This window comes from Camarhynchus parvulus, chromosome 4 (genome assembly GCF_901933205.1).
Source record: "Camarhynchus parvulus chromosome 4, STF_HiC, whole genome shotgun sequence".
Lineage (NCBI taxonomy): Eukaryota > Metazoa > Chordata > Aves > Passeriformes > Thraupidae > Camarhynchus > Camarhynchus parvulus.
In genome coordinates this window covers 2754780-2769283 of record NC_044574.1, presented here as the reverse complement: position 1 = coordinate 2769283, position 14504 = coordinate 2754780, and the positions used below count along the sequence as shown (strand labels likewise).

Genomic DNA, 14504 nt, shown 5'->3' with positions numbered 1-14504 from the left:
TGCCATGCCATCCTCCATTATTAAATTCCTGTGCACACTGCATCTCCAACTAATAAACCCATTTTGACTCTCTTGTTTTAAAGTTAGAAATAAGTTCCCTTGAGCCTTGCAATACTGGAGGATTATGAATAAAAACACATTCTCAGGATACTTGGGTAACTCAATTACAATGTTCTGGTGCTGGCATCTTCCAAATAAACAGCCCTCTGCAGCACAAGCCTTATACTGAAGTGAAACACAGCTCTGCAAAAGCTTTCTACAAGTACTGCCACAGCCTTTGGCATTTATGGCTTTTTTTGGCTTAAATCTGTAAAAATTCTAGGGCCTTGATAATTAATTGGAGTTTATTTTGAGACAACACCCGTTTGAAAGAGGTACTGGGGAAGAACTTTTTTATTTACAGGTCCTTTAATATTGGCAGCTCTTGAGTTGTCTGTAAACATGGGCAACTTGTACATCTGGAAAATTTAGTTAGCCCAAAAGTTCTGATCAGAAAATATCATGCGGCTTCATTATCCTTTACTCAGGGTGTGCTCCAATACCCCAATTTCACAGAATGGTTTGGGCCAGAAGGGTCCTTAAAGACCATCCAGCTCCAACCCCATATTCCAACACCTTCCACCAGATCAGGTTCCTCCAACCCCATCCAACCTGGCCTTGGACACTTCCAGGGATGGGGCAGCCACAGCTTCTTCAAGAACCTCAATTTCCATCATTTTTGCTGGAGCTCTGAGGACATTTCTCAGACTCATCAGCACGTGCAATGTCCTGCCTCAAAGCTGATAAAGCAAAACACGACAGACTGCGAGCGAGAAGTCACCACAAAAATCACTTGTTTGTGCTGAAAAAGCCTTCAGACCTTGCCCCTTTCCTCCCAGGAAGAATTAGCAATTATTGCATCATGCTGAACTGCCCAGTCAGACAACTGGGCAGAAATGGGATGGGTAACTGGAAAGAAATCCACTTCCCAGAAGACATGCAGGACTTTAGCTTTGCAGCAAGGTTTTGGCCACTTCCAGCTGACTCCAGGAGTTCACTGAATGCAAAATGAGGAATTTTAAAGTTAAGTTACACCCCTCAAACTGATCCAGGGATAATTCCAGCTTGGACAAATTCATGGTCCCATCCAAGGCTTCAAGCTGGTGGAAGATGATGCAAATTCCCCCATCCAAAGCTGCCCAGTACTGGTGTTCAGTATTAAACTCTTTAAAAATTCTTATTATTTGCTCTCTCCACCCCAACATCCAGGACAAGGGACTCCTGCACAAGAGATCTGGAAGCTGCATTCAGGTACCTGCAATTTGGAGCAAGGAGAGAGTCACAATTTATGTGCTTTAAATACCCAATAACCAAATGGTTATTGGGTATTTAAAGCACATAAATTGTGACTCTGCTCCCTTTCTCCACCCAAAGTCAGCAGAAACCCAGATTTCAGAGAAAAATCACACACAGAGGAAATAATACCTCAGGGAAAACCTGTAGGAGAGAAGGAATTTTTTAATTATGTCGAGCATTGACTGAAATGGAGTTTAAAAATCTCAGTGTGCAGCAAGAGCTCAACAGGAGGAGGATGAGGAAGCCTCCAACTCCTTTGACAACACAACTATATCACAGCAGAACAGGACAGGAGCTTGTCAGGCAGCAAATCTGATCACAGCCGAGATGATCAGCTCCAAATACGTCAGTATTACAGTTTTTCTCCAACAGAGCCTCTCTTGTGCTCTTAAAACAAAAGATTCTGGGAATTTTCAAGAAGAACCAAGCAGCACAGGAGACATTCCCTGCAAATCATTTAAAACCACCCAAGTCAGCAAGAATTAATGGACAGCAGCGAGCAAAAAGCTGTTCTGGCTGGAGTTGCCACTTCTCTCATTTCTATCTACACCTTCAGCAGCTGATTCCTTCCCACAGCTCCACCTAATTCAGCTGGAAAAGGCTGGTGAGAGCAAAGCTCCTGCTGGCACAGAAATTGGAATATGCCCCTGTGCTGCTGGTCTGGGCAATCACAGCTGACACACAGGAGGACAAGAGTTGGAGATTTGACTTGTTTTTCTCCATGCCTAGAGAGGTGTGACCAAAAAAAAATAAAAGAAAAAAAAAAAAGAATCACACAAGTCAGGGTTTCCAAACTGATCACTGTAATTCAAGTAAGATCAGTGAGGGATGCTTAGAAAGGAAAGCAGAAAGGTAAATGGGGTCTGATGCTGCCTGTGGCAAGCCTAAACACAGACTCTTCCCTAAAAAGCATGGATAAAGGCAAAGGAAAACATCAAAGACAAAATTCCAGAGGGGCAAAAAGACCTTTTGTAAGTCATCAAATGGGGAATATCCACACTGGGAGTCCCAGGGAGTTTTTTCTTGAAGGGCTGAGTCAAGATCAACTAACGGAGTCTTTTTAGGCACAGCTTTGCAGCCAGGCTGTCCTTTGGCAGTGCAGCCACACGTCCATCCCCAGCAGAGGCTGAGGGGGATAATCCTCCCTCCCCAAGGCACAGCAGAGCCCTATCCCTGCCCAGCTCAGTGCCAGGGCTGCAGGGAAGGGCTGTGCAAGGACAGAGCCAGCTCCCCAGGCACCAGCTGGGATCCTGCTCCCCCCGGCCCCACCCATCACAGACAGCAAAATATCCTCCCAACACAGCTCCCAAAAACACCAGGAGAAAAGCAAAGAGTGGGCAATGCCCCACAGGGAGAGGGCAGCTCCCCTCTGCCCGCATCTGCTGCCCCTCACCTTCCTCAGCTCATCCTCCTCCTCCTCATGAGGCTGGGAGGAAAACCACAGCCCCTGAAGGGAAAAAAAGCCCCAGCACACCTGGAGATCTGACACAGGCAGCAGAAGGGTGCCTGGCATCACTGGGTAACAAAACAGGGATATTCACTGCAGATTTTTACCTAAATGGGTTGATTAAAACATCATCTGCATGCAAATACCTACAAGAAATCAACTCAGGAGGTCCTGAAAACAGTTTAGGAAACAGCCATGCCCCAGAAAGATTTAAATCCACTCTGAGGGTCTTCACCCCAGTAAACTTTTGGGAGATGAAGTGCTGCTCAGAGCAGACACTGAGGAGGAGGAAGGTGCTTTTAAATAGCCCCAATCTGATGGCAAATTATTGCTCCAGCCCAGAGACCCAGACCTGCAGGGACACAGGCTTTGCCCTCCTGATGTATAAACACATCCTCTAAAAAACCTTACAGGAGAGAATGTTTCTGTTAAATCATTCTTTAGAACTCCCTTTATGTTTAAAATAAAGGAACCTGAATGCTCCTCCTGCCACAGGGGTGCATTGATGTGTTATTTATTCCCCTATCCCCTTAACCAGAAGTATCCCCAAAGGATTTTCACCATTTCTTTGCTTCTCAGAAGGGTTTCATTCCCCTAGATCCTTGTTTTTAGGACTCAGAAGTCTGGATTATCTAAACTAAACATCACACCCCTTGGAAATGTCCCGTTTCTGTGAGTTTTGGAGAACACAAAGCAGTCCTCTGACATTTCCAGGGCTATCCTGAGTCACTTGGATATAAAGTTTTGCTTCGTGGATTTATCTAAACAGTGTCCTCCACCAGAGTGGGATGACATCCCAGTCCTGGTCCAGGCAGAAAACACAACTCCATGGCTTTGAGGGCTCAGCAGGCACTCAAGGCTCAAACCATGGATTATTTGCAAGGAGCTGGATATTCCTCTGAGGATGGAAATGGTGTGGGGAGGTTTTAAGTTATGCCACGGGGCACTGTGGTAAATGAAAGCCCAGAACTCATTTTCACAGGGGCTGGCTGGGAAAAAATAAAGCATCATATGGAAGGGATAAAGCAGGAAGCATCCTCCTGCCTGCTCCCTGCCAGGCAAACACCCACCCACACACAGGCTCAGGGATCAGACGTGGCTGTTTTCAAATCAAAGCCTTTTCCTCACTGCACTGAACAATTCCCCTCCTCAGCTTCCTGCAGCTCACCCACTGCAATAAAACCAGCTAATAAAGAGTCACTGGGTGCAGCAGTGACAGCTCCCAGAGACCTCCCCGCCCTCCAATTCCCAAAAAAAAAAGCTGTTTGGATTTAGCAGGAGCACCACGTTCTCCAGGTTGACTCATCACAATTTAGCCCACCCAAACAATTAACATCCGAGGCTGCCTCCCAGAGGTGAGCTGCAAGAGGAAGGCACCCCTGCACATCCAGAGTCATACAGGATATCCACTCCTCATCCACTGGATTTCTTGGCCTGCTTTTCACAGGTGAGCAGGACAATTTCAGCAGCAAGGCACCAACAACATTTGGGATTTGGCTGTTGGACTATTCTAGCTATTCTCCCCCTTTTTAGTTTGTTTTTTGGGTTTTTTTTTTTGGCTATTTTTACAGGTTTTGGGAGGTTTTGGGTGTTTTTTTTTTTTTTTTTTTTGGGGGGAGGTTTTGTTTTGCTGGACCCTCTGAAAAGTGATTTAACTCTTGCAAAGATTTCTTGCTTAAGCACTACATGGAGAGGAGAGACAGCAAACACCTCCAGAGATGCCACAAGCTGGCAAAGGCCCAAGATCAGGCCAGTTGAGGCTCTTCAGTAGACTTTTCCTGAAACATTTAAATAATTTAGAAAGCATTAACTCTTACTGACAGCTTCTCAGGCAGCTCTTTCCCTTGCAGGGCCCTATCAGAAGCCTCATCACTCTTAATCCAAAAGAAAAAGAGATACTGCAACAGCCCCAAACCTTGGTTAGGGTTGAAAATGGATTTTTAAAAGATGCCTGAGATCTTTTTCTCTGCTGAAATGCCTTCTTTGTACAGGCAGATCTTCCAGAGGCCACCACCTGCCACTTATCTGCAGTGGCACTGTGTAAACCATGCAAAAATGGTTAAGAGACAGTCTGACAACATTTTACTGACTTGGGGCTATTCAGAGGGTGGGAGCTGCTCCCTGTAGGGGTTTAAATGTGTAAATATTGTAAAAATTAAGCAGCAGGGAGGAGTAAAGTGGTGGGAATAAGCTTTTTTGGGGGGTTAAGTGGAAGAGATGCTGCAGCACCACCAGTCTCACTCTGGAACATCCCTCCCTCCTCCAGGGTACCAGGGTCATGTTTTGGAACAAAGTGAATTTCTAGAAAGTTTTTTTCCCCCTGCTATCTTATCGCCACCAGGAATTAAAACAGCTGCTGAAAAGGCAGCAGTGGCTGAGCCAAGCTTTTACAGCAAAGTTGTTCCTGCATCCCTTCCCACCACCACCCCCCAAAAAGGCACTGGGTGGAACAGATCTCACCCACAGAAAACCAGAAGTCAGGCCAAACCCAAGGGCTGTACTGGAAACAGAAGCAGAGCACTGAACCCAGCCACCTGTTCACCAAACACATTTTCAGTTGTGCTTCTCATCAAGACTCAGAAAGAAAAATTTCCCTCTGCCACGAAAAGCAAGAAGAGCCCAAAAGGATCCCCAAATGGCCACAGAGCTGCACTCTGCAGCCTCAGAAACAGGGTCTGCAATTCCCACCTTCAGCAGGACAACACCATTCACCCCATGCAGTTTAGGAGCCATAAAACAACATCAGTGACAACAACAACAACACAGGTGGGGGGAGAGGCAGCAGCACCAGATCCCATTTTCCAGTCCATCATCAATCCAAAATTAAAATGCCCCGGTCCAGTAATGAAATAACTGCAGACTGACAAGCTGTGAGACAATGTTATTCATTAGGATGTTGTTTATGGTTCCTCTACGAGGCTTCCACGGCTACAGCACCAGGGATGATGTTTGGGAGCATTTCAGACACACCACATACATGATTTTGTCTCCACTCAGCACTGCACTTCTCCCAGGTGAAACAGCTCTATGTAAAGCTCACTGACAGGCTGGGAGGATGTTTTGCCATTAATTAAGAGAAAAACCAGAAAAGAGAAGCTCTTCAGTGCTCATCTCCCCATGCATACCTTGAAACTAAATTCAAACCCCGACAGCCAGCGCTTTGGTTAATTTAAATGGAATTCAAAAGGCATTCTCCATCCTTAAACACAGAGACACCCAGCACAGGCAACAGATATCATCACTAAGCACAGCAAAGCCCATAGAAAATACATCAAGCACTGCCTTACTTTAGTGAATTAAATAATTCAAGAGCTGGCAGAGCTGCTTTTTCAGATTTCCTGACCAAATGCATCGCCCAGCAACAGCAGCGCTTCAGTCTGGGAGGGGTTTTAAGACCACAACTTACCTGCACTACTTCTCCAAGAGACAGAGATGCCTCTGCTCCCCTCAGGGCTGCTCCCCCAGCCAGCAGCACTTGTCCCCAAAGGCCACTCGCTCAGGTGGCCGAGGCAGAGCCAGCTCCTGCTTTTTCACTGGCTCCAACATGAATCCATCCAGAGCATCTTTGTCCCTCACTTCCAATTGGCGAGCGGCGGATGGGTGGAGTGAGAGCGCGACCCATTAGCTCCCAGATGGACACCTCCAGCCCAGCTCTGCCAAACCCACACCTGGGCAGCACCTCTGCACATGGCACCACTGCCCCAAACAAGGATTTGGGATGTCTCCTCCTGCAGCCACCCGGATCCCACCAGCCCTCTGAGCTGTTTGCCTCCAAGAGCAGAAATAGAGTAGCTAAAGCAACCCAGCGCTCCAGAGAGTTTTGCTGGATGCAGGATGGAGAAAGCTCCTGTGCCTCCTTAAAAAAGAAAAAAAGCTCTGTGCCAGCCAGAGCTGAAGCGAGAAGATGCTGTACCTTACAGAGAGAAGTACAGGGAAAGCCAGAGGATGAAAAAAAAAGGAGGAGGGGGGGGAAAAAAACCCTGCTGCTGAGAGGGAGATAGAGCAAATTCCTTAAAGATACAGCTGCCGTGCTTGCCGGGCTCTGGTGCTTCATCCAGCTCAGCTGCACGGCAGCAGCAGTGCAAGGGTTAATGCATGCATGCAGTGGAATGAGAAACAGGGCAGCAAGTCTGTGCTCCAGCAGCAAGTTGCAGAAATTAGAGCTGAAAGACCCCACCTCATCCGAGGGGACTTAAATCCCAGCCTGCGTGCCCAGTGCTGGACTGTGAGGTGCCTAAAAAGCTTTGGAGGGAAGATGCCACATCCTCTCCTCCTGCTCCAGCCTATTCTACACTGCTTCACTTTCCTTACAATTCCAGATTTTCAGCACAATAAGCCAAGTCTCCCCCGGAGATTTAAACCCCAGAGGAATGGTCTAAGCTGGCCAAACAAACAAACAACAACAACAACAACAACAAACCTCCCCAAAGCAACGTCAACTCAGAAAAGGCAGAACCCTAAAAGAGTAAGGCAGAAATAAACAGCAAATTATCCAAATGCTGGCAAGGCTGGGTCACTCCCCTACTACAGCAATTCTGACAATCCCTGTGAGTTCAGTAAAATAATTCCCAGTGATGATATTTACCAGGAGGCAGCGAACACTTCCCAGAGCACGGCAAGGGGAGGCAGCACCCGGCTGGGGAAGGGGCATCCCTTTAGCAGCCACAAGCCCCCATCCCCAGGCTGGTTTCCTCTGCACAGAACCACAGGCAAAGCGTGTTTTTAAACACCTCCCACGCCTTTTCTCTGCTGAGACTGCTCAGCCAGTCTCCTCCATTTTTTATTTTTTTTCCCTTGCCATGCCACCTGACGAGCTTTTCCAGGTAAGGCACATCACAGACTGGCAATAAGATGCTAAGGAGGTAGAGCGTGGTTCAGAAAGTGTTTGAGGGTGGAAGAGACCCCTGGAGGTCTCCAGTCCCACTCCCTGCTCCACCTTTAAAGAGAAATCAGGGCAATACAACACCAGACACCTTCCCCAAAAAAAGTTTTATAAGAAGTTGAGACTCCCATCCTTAGGATCAGCACTCACAGAGCTCAGCTCCTAAATCAGCAGGAGCTCCCCATACTACATTAAAGCAAGATTTGAACCAAGCTGGAATTTTTAAGGTAACTCCTCACAGTGAGACAAACCTGTATAGAACATCTTCAAACCTTCCTGTATCCCCACACCTGATACCTTCACTAACAGTTCAGAGGATACCTGACAGCATCACAACCCCAAAGGTGAACCGAGCCCGCTGAGCCTCCAGCAGGTATTTCAGGTTTCACGCACTGCCGGATCCATTTCAGCAAGTGAACAAGCTCAGGAAACAAAAGACTGGCTCAGATCAGTTTCTATTTTTAATTTTTTCCACGCTGAGGTTGTTTATCAGCTCTCCCCGGGTGTAGCAGAGACCAGAGCTGCTCCTTGGTGGAGATGCCAAACTGTGGGACCAGGACAGCATCACCACAACCACACCAACCCATCCTCCAAGTCCCACCTGTGCTGCTCCCATCTCCAAACCCTCCTCAAACCCCACCTGGGCAGCTCTGCTGCTCCATCCCAACCCTTCCAAACCCTGGGCACGCACCATCCACCGGCCTGCTCCACCTCTGCTGCACCAAACGCTGCGGCCACGGGGCCAAATCCTGGGAAGAGCCAGCACTGGCCCCAAACTGGCCATAGGGAGAGCGCAGGAAGGTGAGCCGGGGGTAGCAGAAGGACGCCGGCTCCATCAGCACAGAGAAGAGAGGAGAGCCAGGTACGAAGCAAACCGCGTCTCCCTTCGCCTCCTGCAGCGCGTACTGTTGGGACATGCAGTCTCAGAGCCTTCTCCCAGAGAAGTTCCTTTTTTTCCCAAAGGATTTAGTGCAAAAATAATAATAATTAAAAAAAAAAAAAGAGTAATAAAAGAAAGCCCAAAGACGGCGGAGCAGCCCCGCTGCTGCTGTCAGAGCCCAGCAGAGCACACTGGCAAGGCAGCGTCTCCAGGCTGTATTTAAACGCCCCTCTCAGAAAGCAGAGATGCAGCACAGGAAGAGACAAATTCCAGCTCTGCGTCGGGCTGATAAGCCAGGTTTATAATATTCAAGAAGTATTGGCATTACTACAGTTCCTCCCCCCCCCCCCCCAACAACCTCCTCCCGCAACGAGTATTTTGTGCAGGAGTTTGTTGTGCACAATCAAAAAAAAAAAAAAAAAAAAAAAAAAAAGAAAAAAAAAAGCCCAATCTCTAAAAAAAAAAAACTAGAAAAATCAGCCTGTTCCGGTGGGAACAGCCAACACGTTGAATAAAACAAACACACGCGTGTTAAGCCCTGGGGACGCAATTAGGCTCGGAGCAGGGGGAAGAGGCGTTTAACTCCTGGAAAAGGAGATGGCAGAGGAAAAGGAGAATAAACCTGGTGCCTCACACCTCATCCCGTGGGGTGGCTCGTCCCAGGGGGCCACTGAAGGGTGCCAGCACCTGCCCCAGCACCAGGAGGGGAGGAAGGTCACCTCATCTTCCTCCCAAGTTGCCCCGTTCTAATTTCCACTCCTGAGCCCCTCTCAGTGGGCAACACCCAGCAACAACTCCACTCCACTGTTTGCCCAGCTGAACACCTTGAGACAAAGGTTGCCCGGTTCTCAGCATTGACCAGCTGAGATCTTCTCTCCACCAGCCTCAAATCTTGGTTTTCCCCAGCACAGCCCCCATTCAGCACTGCTGGCATCCATCCCCACAGCTGCCACAGCCCCACCAGCCTTTCTCTGCCATTTCCATCAGCTGGGGAACCCCAAAGAACATGTGGGGAAGGAAAGTCCTCACCCAACACCAGCATAAAGTGTAACCCACTCCGATGCCTTGGTTTTCATGTTTTTCTCCCCGCGTTCTTGCGCTTTCTCAGCAAATCTCCGAGGACTGGCACAACTCTTGCTTTGTTCCCTACCCAAATCTCATCAGATTCCCTACCCAATCTCAGAGCTCAGAACCTCCTTCAGCAGCAGAGGTAGAGTGAAGCCCTCAGTCCTGCTGGTTTTAATTGGGAGTCAGAGCCAGGGATGAATTTAGAAAGAGGGAGCAGAAGAACCCATGGAGCAATGAGTGACAGCAAAGCCCTTTGATGGCACAGCCAGCACTGACAGATGCAGGAGCCCTCAGAGCCGTGCTCTGCAGAGAGCCTTCGTGGGGAGCTCAGCCCAGAGCAGAGTTAGGAAGTTGTATTTCCACTAAAAAAGAGGAATCAAAAATCAAACTTGATTTTCAGCATCACCAGGTCTCAGCACAAACTGCTGAAGGAGCTGCTCTGCAAACTGCACAGTCACACAGCACTGCTCAGACTCAAGTAAGGATGAACTTTGAGGAATTGCCTTGGCATTTTTGGATGGCAATAGCAAAGGCAGCTTGGATTTAACCTGTGTTGGATGTCTTGACAAGGATTTGCATATTTAGAGGGTAGATAACAGCTTCATGATGATGATGATGATGAGATATTGAAGTGTCCCAGGCTTTGTTTCCTCCCAGGGCAATCCTACACAAGGATCCAGGACTTCTCCAGAAGTGGGTTCACATTAGGAGAAGGTAACTCAAGTGCCACCCAGCCTACTGAACCAGAAAGGTTCTGGGAACCCTGTGGCTTCCCAGAGACACCTCAATCACAGCACACTATTAGAATAACTAAAAAAAAAAACCAAAAAGCAGCTTTCCCCAGTTAATGTGATTTAACACCTGTCCTTAAGCATAAAGTACCTATGCAGAGCATCAGTGCAGTTCTGCCAGGACAGAATTGGAGGTTTTAGTCTTATACAGGCAAATGAAACAGCACCAGGTTAAGCTGGGTAATTCTGGACTAAAATCCAACTTTTCAACTAAAGCTTGACCTTGAGCCTAACTCTTACCTCAGCTGCCTCCTGCGAGAAAGATCAAACCAAACAACAAGCAGGCAAATTGAACAGCACCAGGCTAAGTCTGATAATTCTGGATTAAATTCCAACTCTGAAGCTAAAATCTGACCCTAACTCTTACCTCAGCTCCCTTCTGCTGAAATATCCAACTTCTCACTGACACTTTCCTTTAAGCCAGCGCAGAAAACTTCCCTCGCGGATCCTTTCCCTTTGAAACCCAAGACATCTTTGTTTTCACACTGACTCAACACAAAAATAAAGCTTGTTTTAATAAATGTTTACAGCCTCAAATGATTTACTACAGCTTTACTAGAAGTCAAGCCACTCTGAGCTTACACACAGATATCTTATGCCACCGGGTGGGTCAAGCAAGGGCTCCAGTTAAAAAAACCCCAACCCTTCTTTTTTATCTGCATTTATTTAAACAAGCTAAAGCATTCAAATTGCCAAGGAACAACAGGAGAGCCGGAGGGGAACTTCCTCTGCGGTCCATCATTCTTAGGGAGCACCAACTGTACAAAAGCCACAGATATTTCAAAACTGGAGGGCTCTGGCTGAGATGGATTAGCCAACAAATCCCGATTATAGCCGGGAAGCGGCGACGCGCGGCTCGCAGGGGGGGTGGCAATCACTGAGGTTGCTGTGCAGACAGGACTCCAAGTGTTGCCTCGCTGTTCCAGCCTTCCAAAAAAACCCCAAAAAAGCAGCCACAAACCCAAGAGCAGTAAGCCAGGTGAGGCACAGCTGGATTTACTCAATCTTGGGTCAAGCGGTTTATCCCGTGCTGCAGCACTTGAGGAGCAGAAATTTGGCAGAGGAGGGACAAGGCTGTGCTCACACCTAGAGACAATCCAGGAGAAATCCTGCAAACACTGGAATAGCTTGGGGGAAAGGAGAAAATTCTCTGAGGGTTCTCCCCGTGCAAATCCACACAGAGGAGCTGTGGCTGCCCCTGGATCCCTGGCAGTGCCCAAGGCCAGGCTGGAGAGGGCTTCAAGTACCCTGGGATAGTGGAAGGTGTCCCTGCCCATGGCAGGGGTGGAAGGAGATGGACTTTAAGGTCCAAAACCCAAAGCTTTCCATGTTTTTTTATTCCTGCAGGACAGCCCAAACCTTCCCCTCATTTTCTATTCCTGCAGGACAGCCTAAACCTTCCCATGATTTTCTATTCCTGCAGGACAGCCCAAACCTTCCCCTCATTTTCTATTCCTGCAGGACAGCCCAAACCTTTCCACGATTTTCTATTCCTGCAGGACAGCCCAAACCTTTCTATGATTTTCTATTCCTGCAGGACAGCCCAAACCTTCCCATGATTTTCTATTCCTGCAGGACAGCCCAAACCTTCCTCTCATTTTCTATTCCCGCAGGACAGCCCAAACCTTTCCACGATTTTCTATTCCTGCAGGACAGCCCAAACCTCTCCATGATCTTCTATTCCTGCAGGACAGCCCAAACCTTTCCACGATTTTCTACTCCTGCAGGACAACCCAAACCTTTCCACGATTTTCTGTTCCTGCAGGCACCACCAGGTCTCCAAATGCCAACACGGCCGTGAAAAAGCAGCAGAGCTGAGTCCTAAGGCAGAACATCAGCTCGAAATGAAAACTTTTCCATTCAACCAGAGCGGGAAAAGTTCCGGAGGCGCAAACCCTCCCCGAGCACCGATCCTCACCAGAGGTGCGGGGACAGCGCGGGTGACAAAGCTGCTGTGCCACCTACAGTCACTTCTGGTCCAACACAAAGTCCCTGCAGCGGTCCCTGTCACTTCAGCCGGTGTCACCCAGCGCTGCCGCGGCCATGCCGGTGAAGGAAGCGCTTCCTCTGCAGGGCAGCGGGGAGACACCGCACAAAATAACTCTGAAAGTTCACCCGAAATCACACAGCCAACTCCCAAGTGCATTTAAACCCTTCCTTCTCCCCCCGCATTTCAGATTAACTCCTTGCTGGGGGTCTTCCCCAGCACGCACAACTGCCCCAACTCTTCGCATCAAAGTTTCGCTTTTTCTACTTTTTTTTTCCCCCCTCGTTTTTATTGCGGTTTTTACACCAAAACGAAGTGAGCCAAGCTCATCCGCTCGGCAGAGCTGAGCACCAACACCGTGCCCTCCGCCCCAGGCTGGGTGCAAACAAGTCTAAATAAAAATGGGGCATAAAACACCCCCAGAACAGCCAGACCCCAACTTTCCATCGCTCCTTTTCCCTTCTGTCCTCCTGTCCCACCGCATCCCCAGGGCTGGAACATCCCGCTCTGCCCAAGCAGTTCAACTTTAGGAGTGTCACCAACAGAAAAAAAATTAAAAAAAAAATAAAAAACAAAGCAAAGGGAAGATTTTTCACCCCCTATCCCAAGAGAGAAAACCAGAACACATCCCCCTCCAAACCCACCGCATCCAGCCGCGACCCCTGCGCTGTGCAACAAGCAGAAGCCGGGGTGGCAAGCGGGGGTGGCAGGGGGACAGCCCGGGTCCCTCCGGTCTCCCCAGACCCCCGGAGCCCCTCGGAGCCCCGTCCCTCACCGCAGGGCTGGAGGTGGAAGAGCCGCCGGGCTGCCATGGCCGCGCCGCTCATCCCGTCCGCACCATCGCCGCGCCTTCGCCTTCCCCGCCGCCGCCGACGGGGAAGGGGGGGGGCAGAACTTCTTTATTTATTTTCCCCCGCCGAAAATAAATAAATAATGAAGAGGGGGGAAAAAAAAAAGACAGACAACTGGGTTTTCACCCCCCGCACGCGCGCCAATTAAAAAATAATAATAATAATAATAAAAAAATAAAGCTGGAGAAAGTCCCGAGCGAGGAGCGCGGCTGGGAGGGGAAGGGACAGGCGGTGTCACAGCCGGCCGGGTCCTAAAGCCCGCCCGCGGCCCCGGCGGGGACAGCGACCCCGCAAAGGCAGATCCTGCCCGCAGAACCCTCCTCGGGGAGCCTACAGAATTTTTTATATAATATATTGCGTTGGAAGGGACCTCAAAGATCATCCAGGTCCAGCCCTGGCCATGCAGGGACAATTTCCACCAGCCCAAGTTGTTCCCAGCCCTGTCCAACCCGGCCTTGGGCACTTCCAGGGATCCGGAGGTTCTGTGGGGACCCTGTGCCAGGGCCTCCCCACGCTCTTATTGAAAAAATCCTTCCTAATATGAATTCATATCAATATGGACACGTATCCTGCAGGTTAAAACCATCCCCCCTTGTTCCAGCACAACAGGCCCTGGATTGAGGCCCTTCCCTTCAATGAAAAAATAAATCTTAATTTTTCAGGTTAAAACCATCTCCCCTCTTATTCCAGCACAAAAGGCCCTGGATTGAGGCTCTTCCCTTCAATGAAAAATTAAATCTTAATTTTTCAGGTTAAGACCATCCCCCCTTGTTCCAGCACAACAGGCCGTGCACTGAGGCTCTTCCCTTCAATGAAAAATTAAATCTTAATTTTTCAGGTTAAGACCATCCCCCCTTGTTCCAGAACAACAGGCCCTGGATTGAGGCTCTTCCCTTCAATGAAAAATTAAATCTTAATTTTTCAGGTTAAAACCATCTCCCCTCTTGTTCCAGCACAAAAGGCCTTGGATGGAGACTCTTCCCTTCAATGCAAAATGAATTCTGTATTCACTTTTCCAGGGATGCAGGCTGCTGGAAGCATTAGCAGGGGAGATGATGTTCATCACTTCAGAGCAGGGAAAAGCACAGCTCTGACAAATGTTGCTTCTCCCACCAGGTGTGCTCATGGACACCATGAGGTCCCACCATCCACACTGGTTTTCTCTGGCACTTCAAAATTCCTCTGAAATAACCTGGCACAGAAACTTTTGAGTCAAAACCAACCAGCTGGGGGTCAAAATGAATCCCTGCGGCACAGCACAGC

At 48.7% G+C, this 14504-nt stretch overlaps 1 protein-coding gene across 1 annotated transcript in view; it reads right to left on the bottom strand.

Annotated features, from left to right (window-relative positions):
• SLC4A11 (solute carrier family 4 member 11) overlaps positions 1-8581 on the bottom strand; it is a 90676-nt gene extending 82095 nt beyond the window's left edge. The window contains exon 1 of the mRNA XM_030947689.1: positions 8356-8581. Within this exon, the coding sequence (XP_030803549.1) occupies positions 8356-8581 (226 nt within the window). The remainder of the gene's footprint in view (positions 1-8355) is intronic.
• Between the last annotated feature and the right edge of the window lie 5923 nt (positions 8582-14504).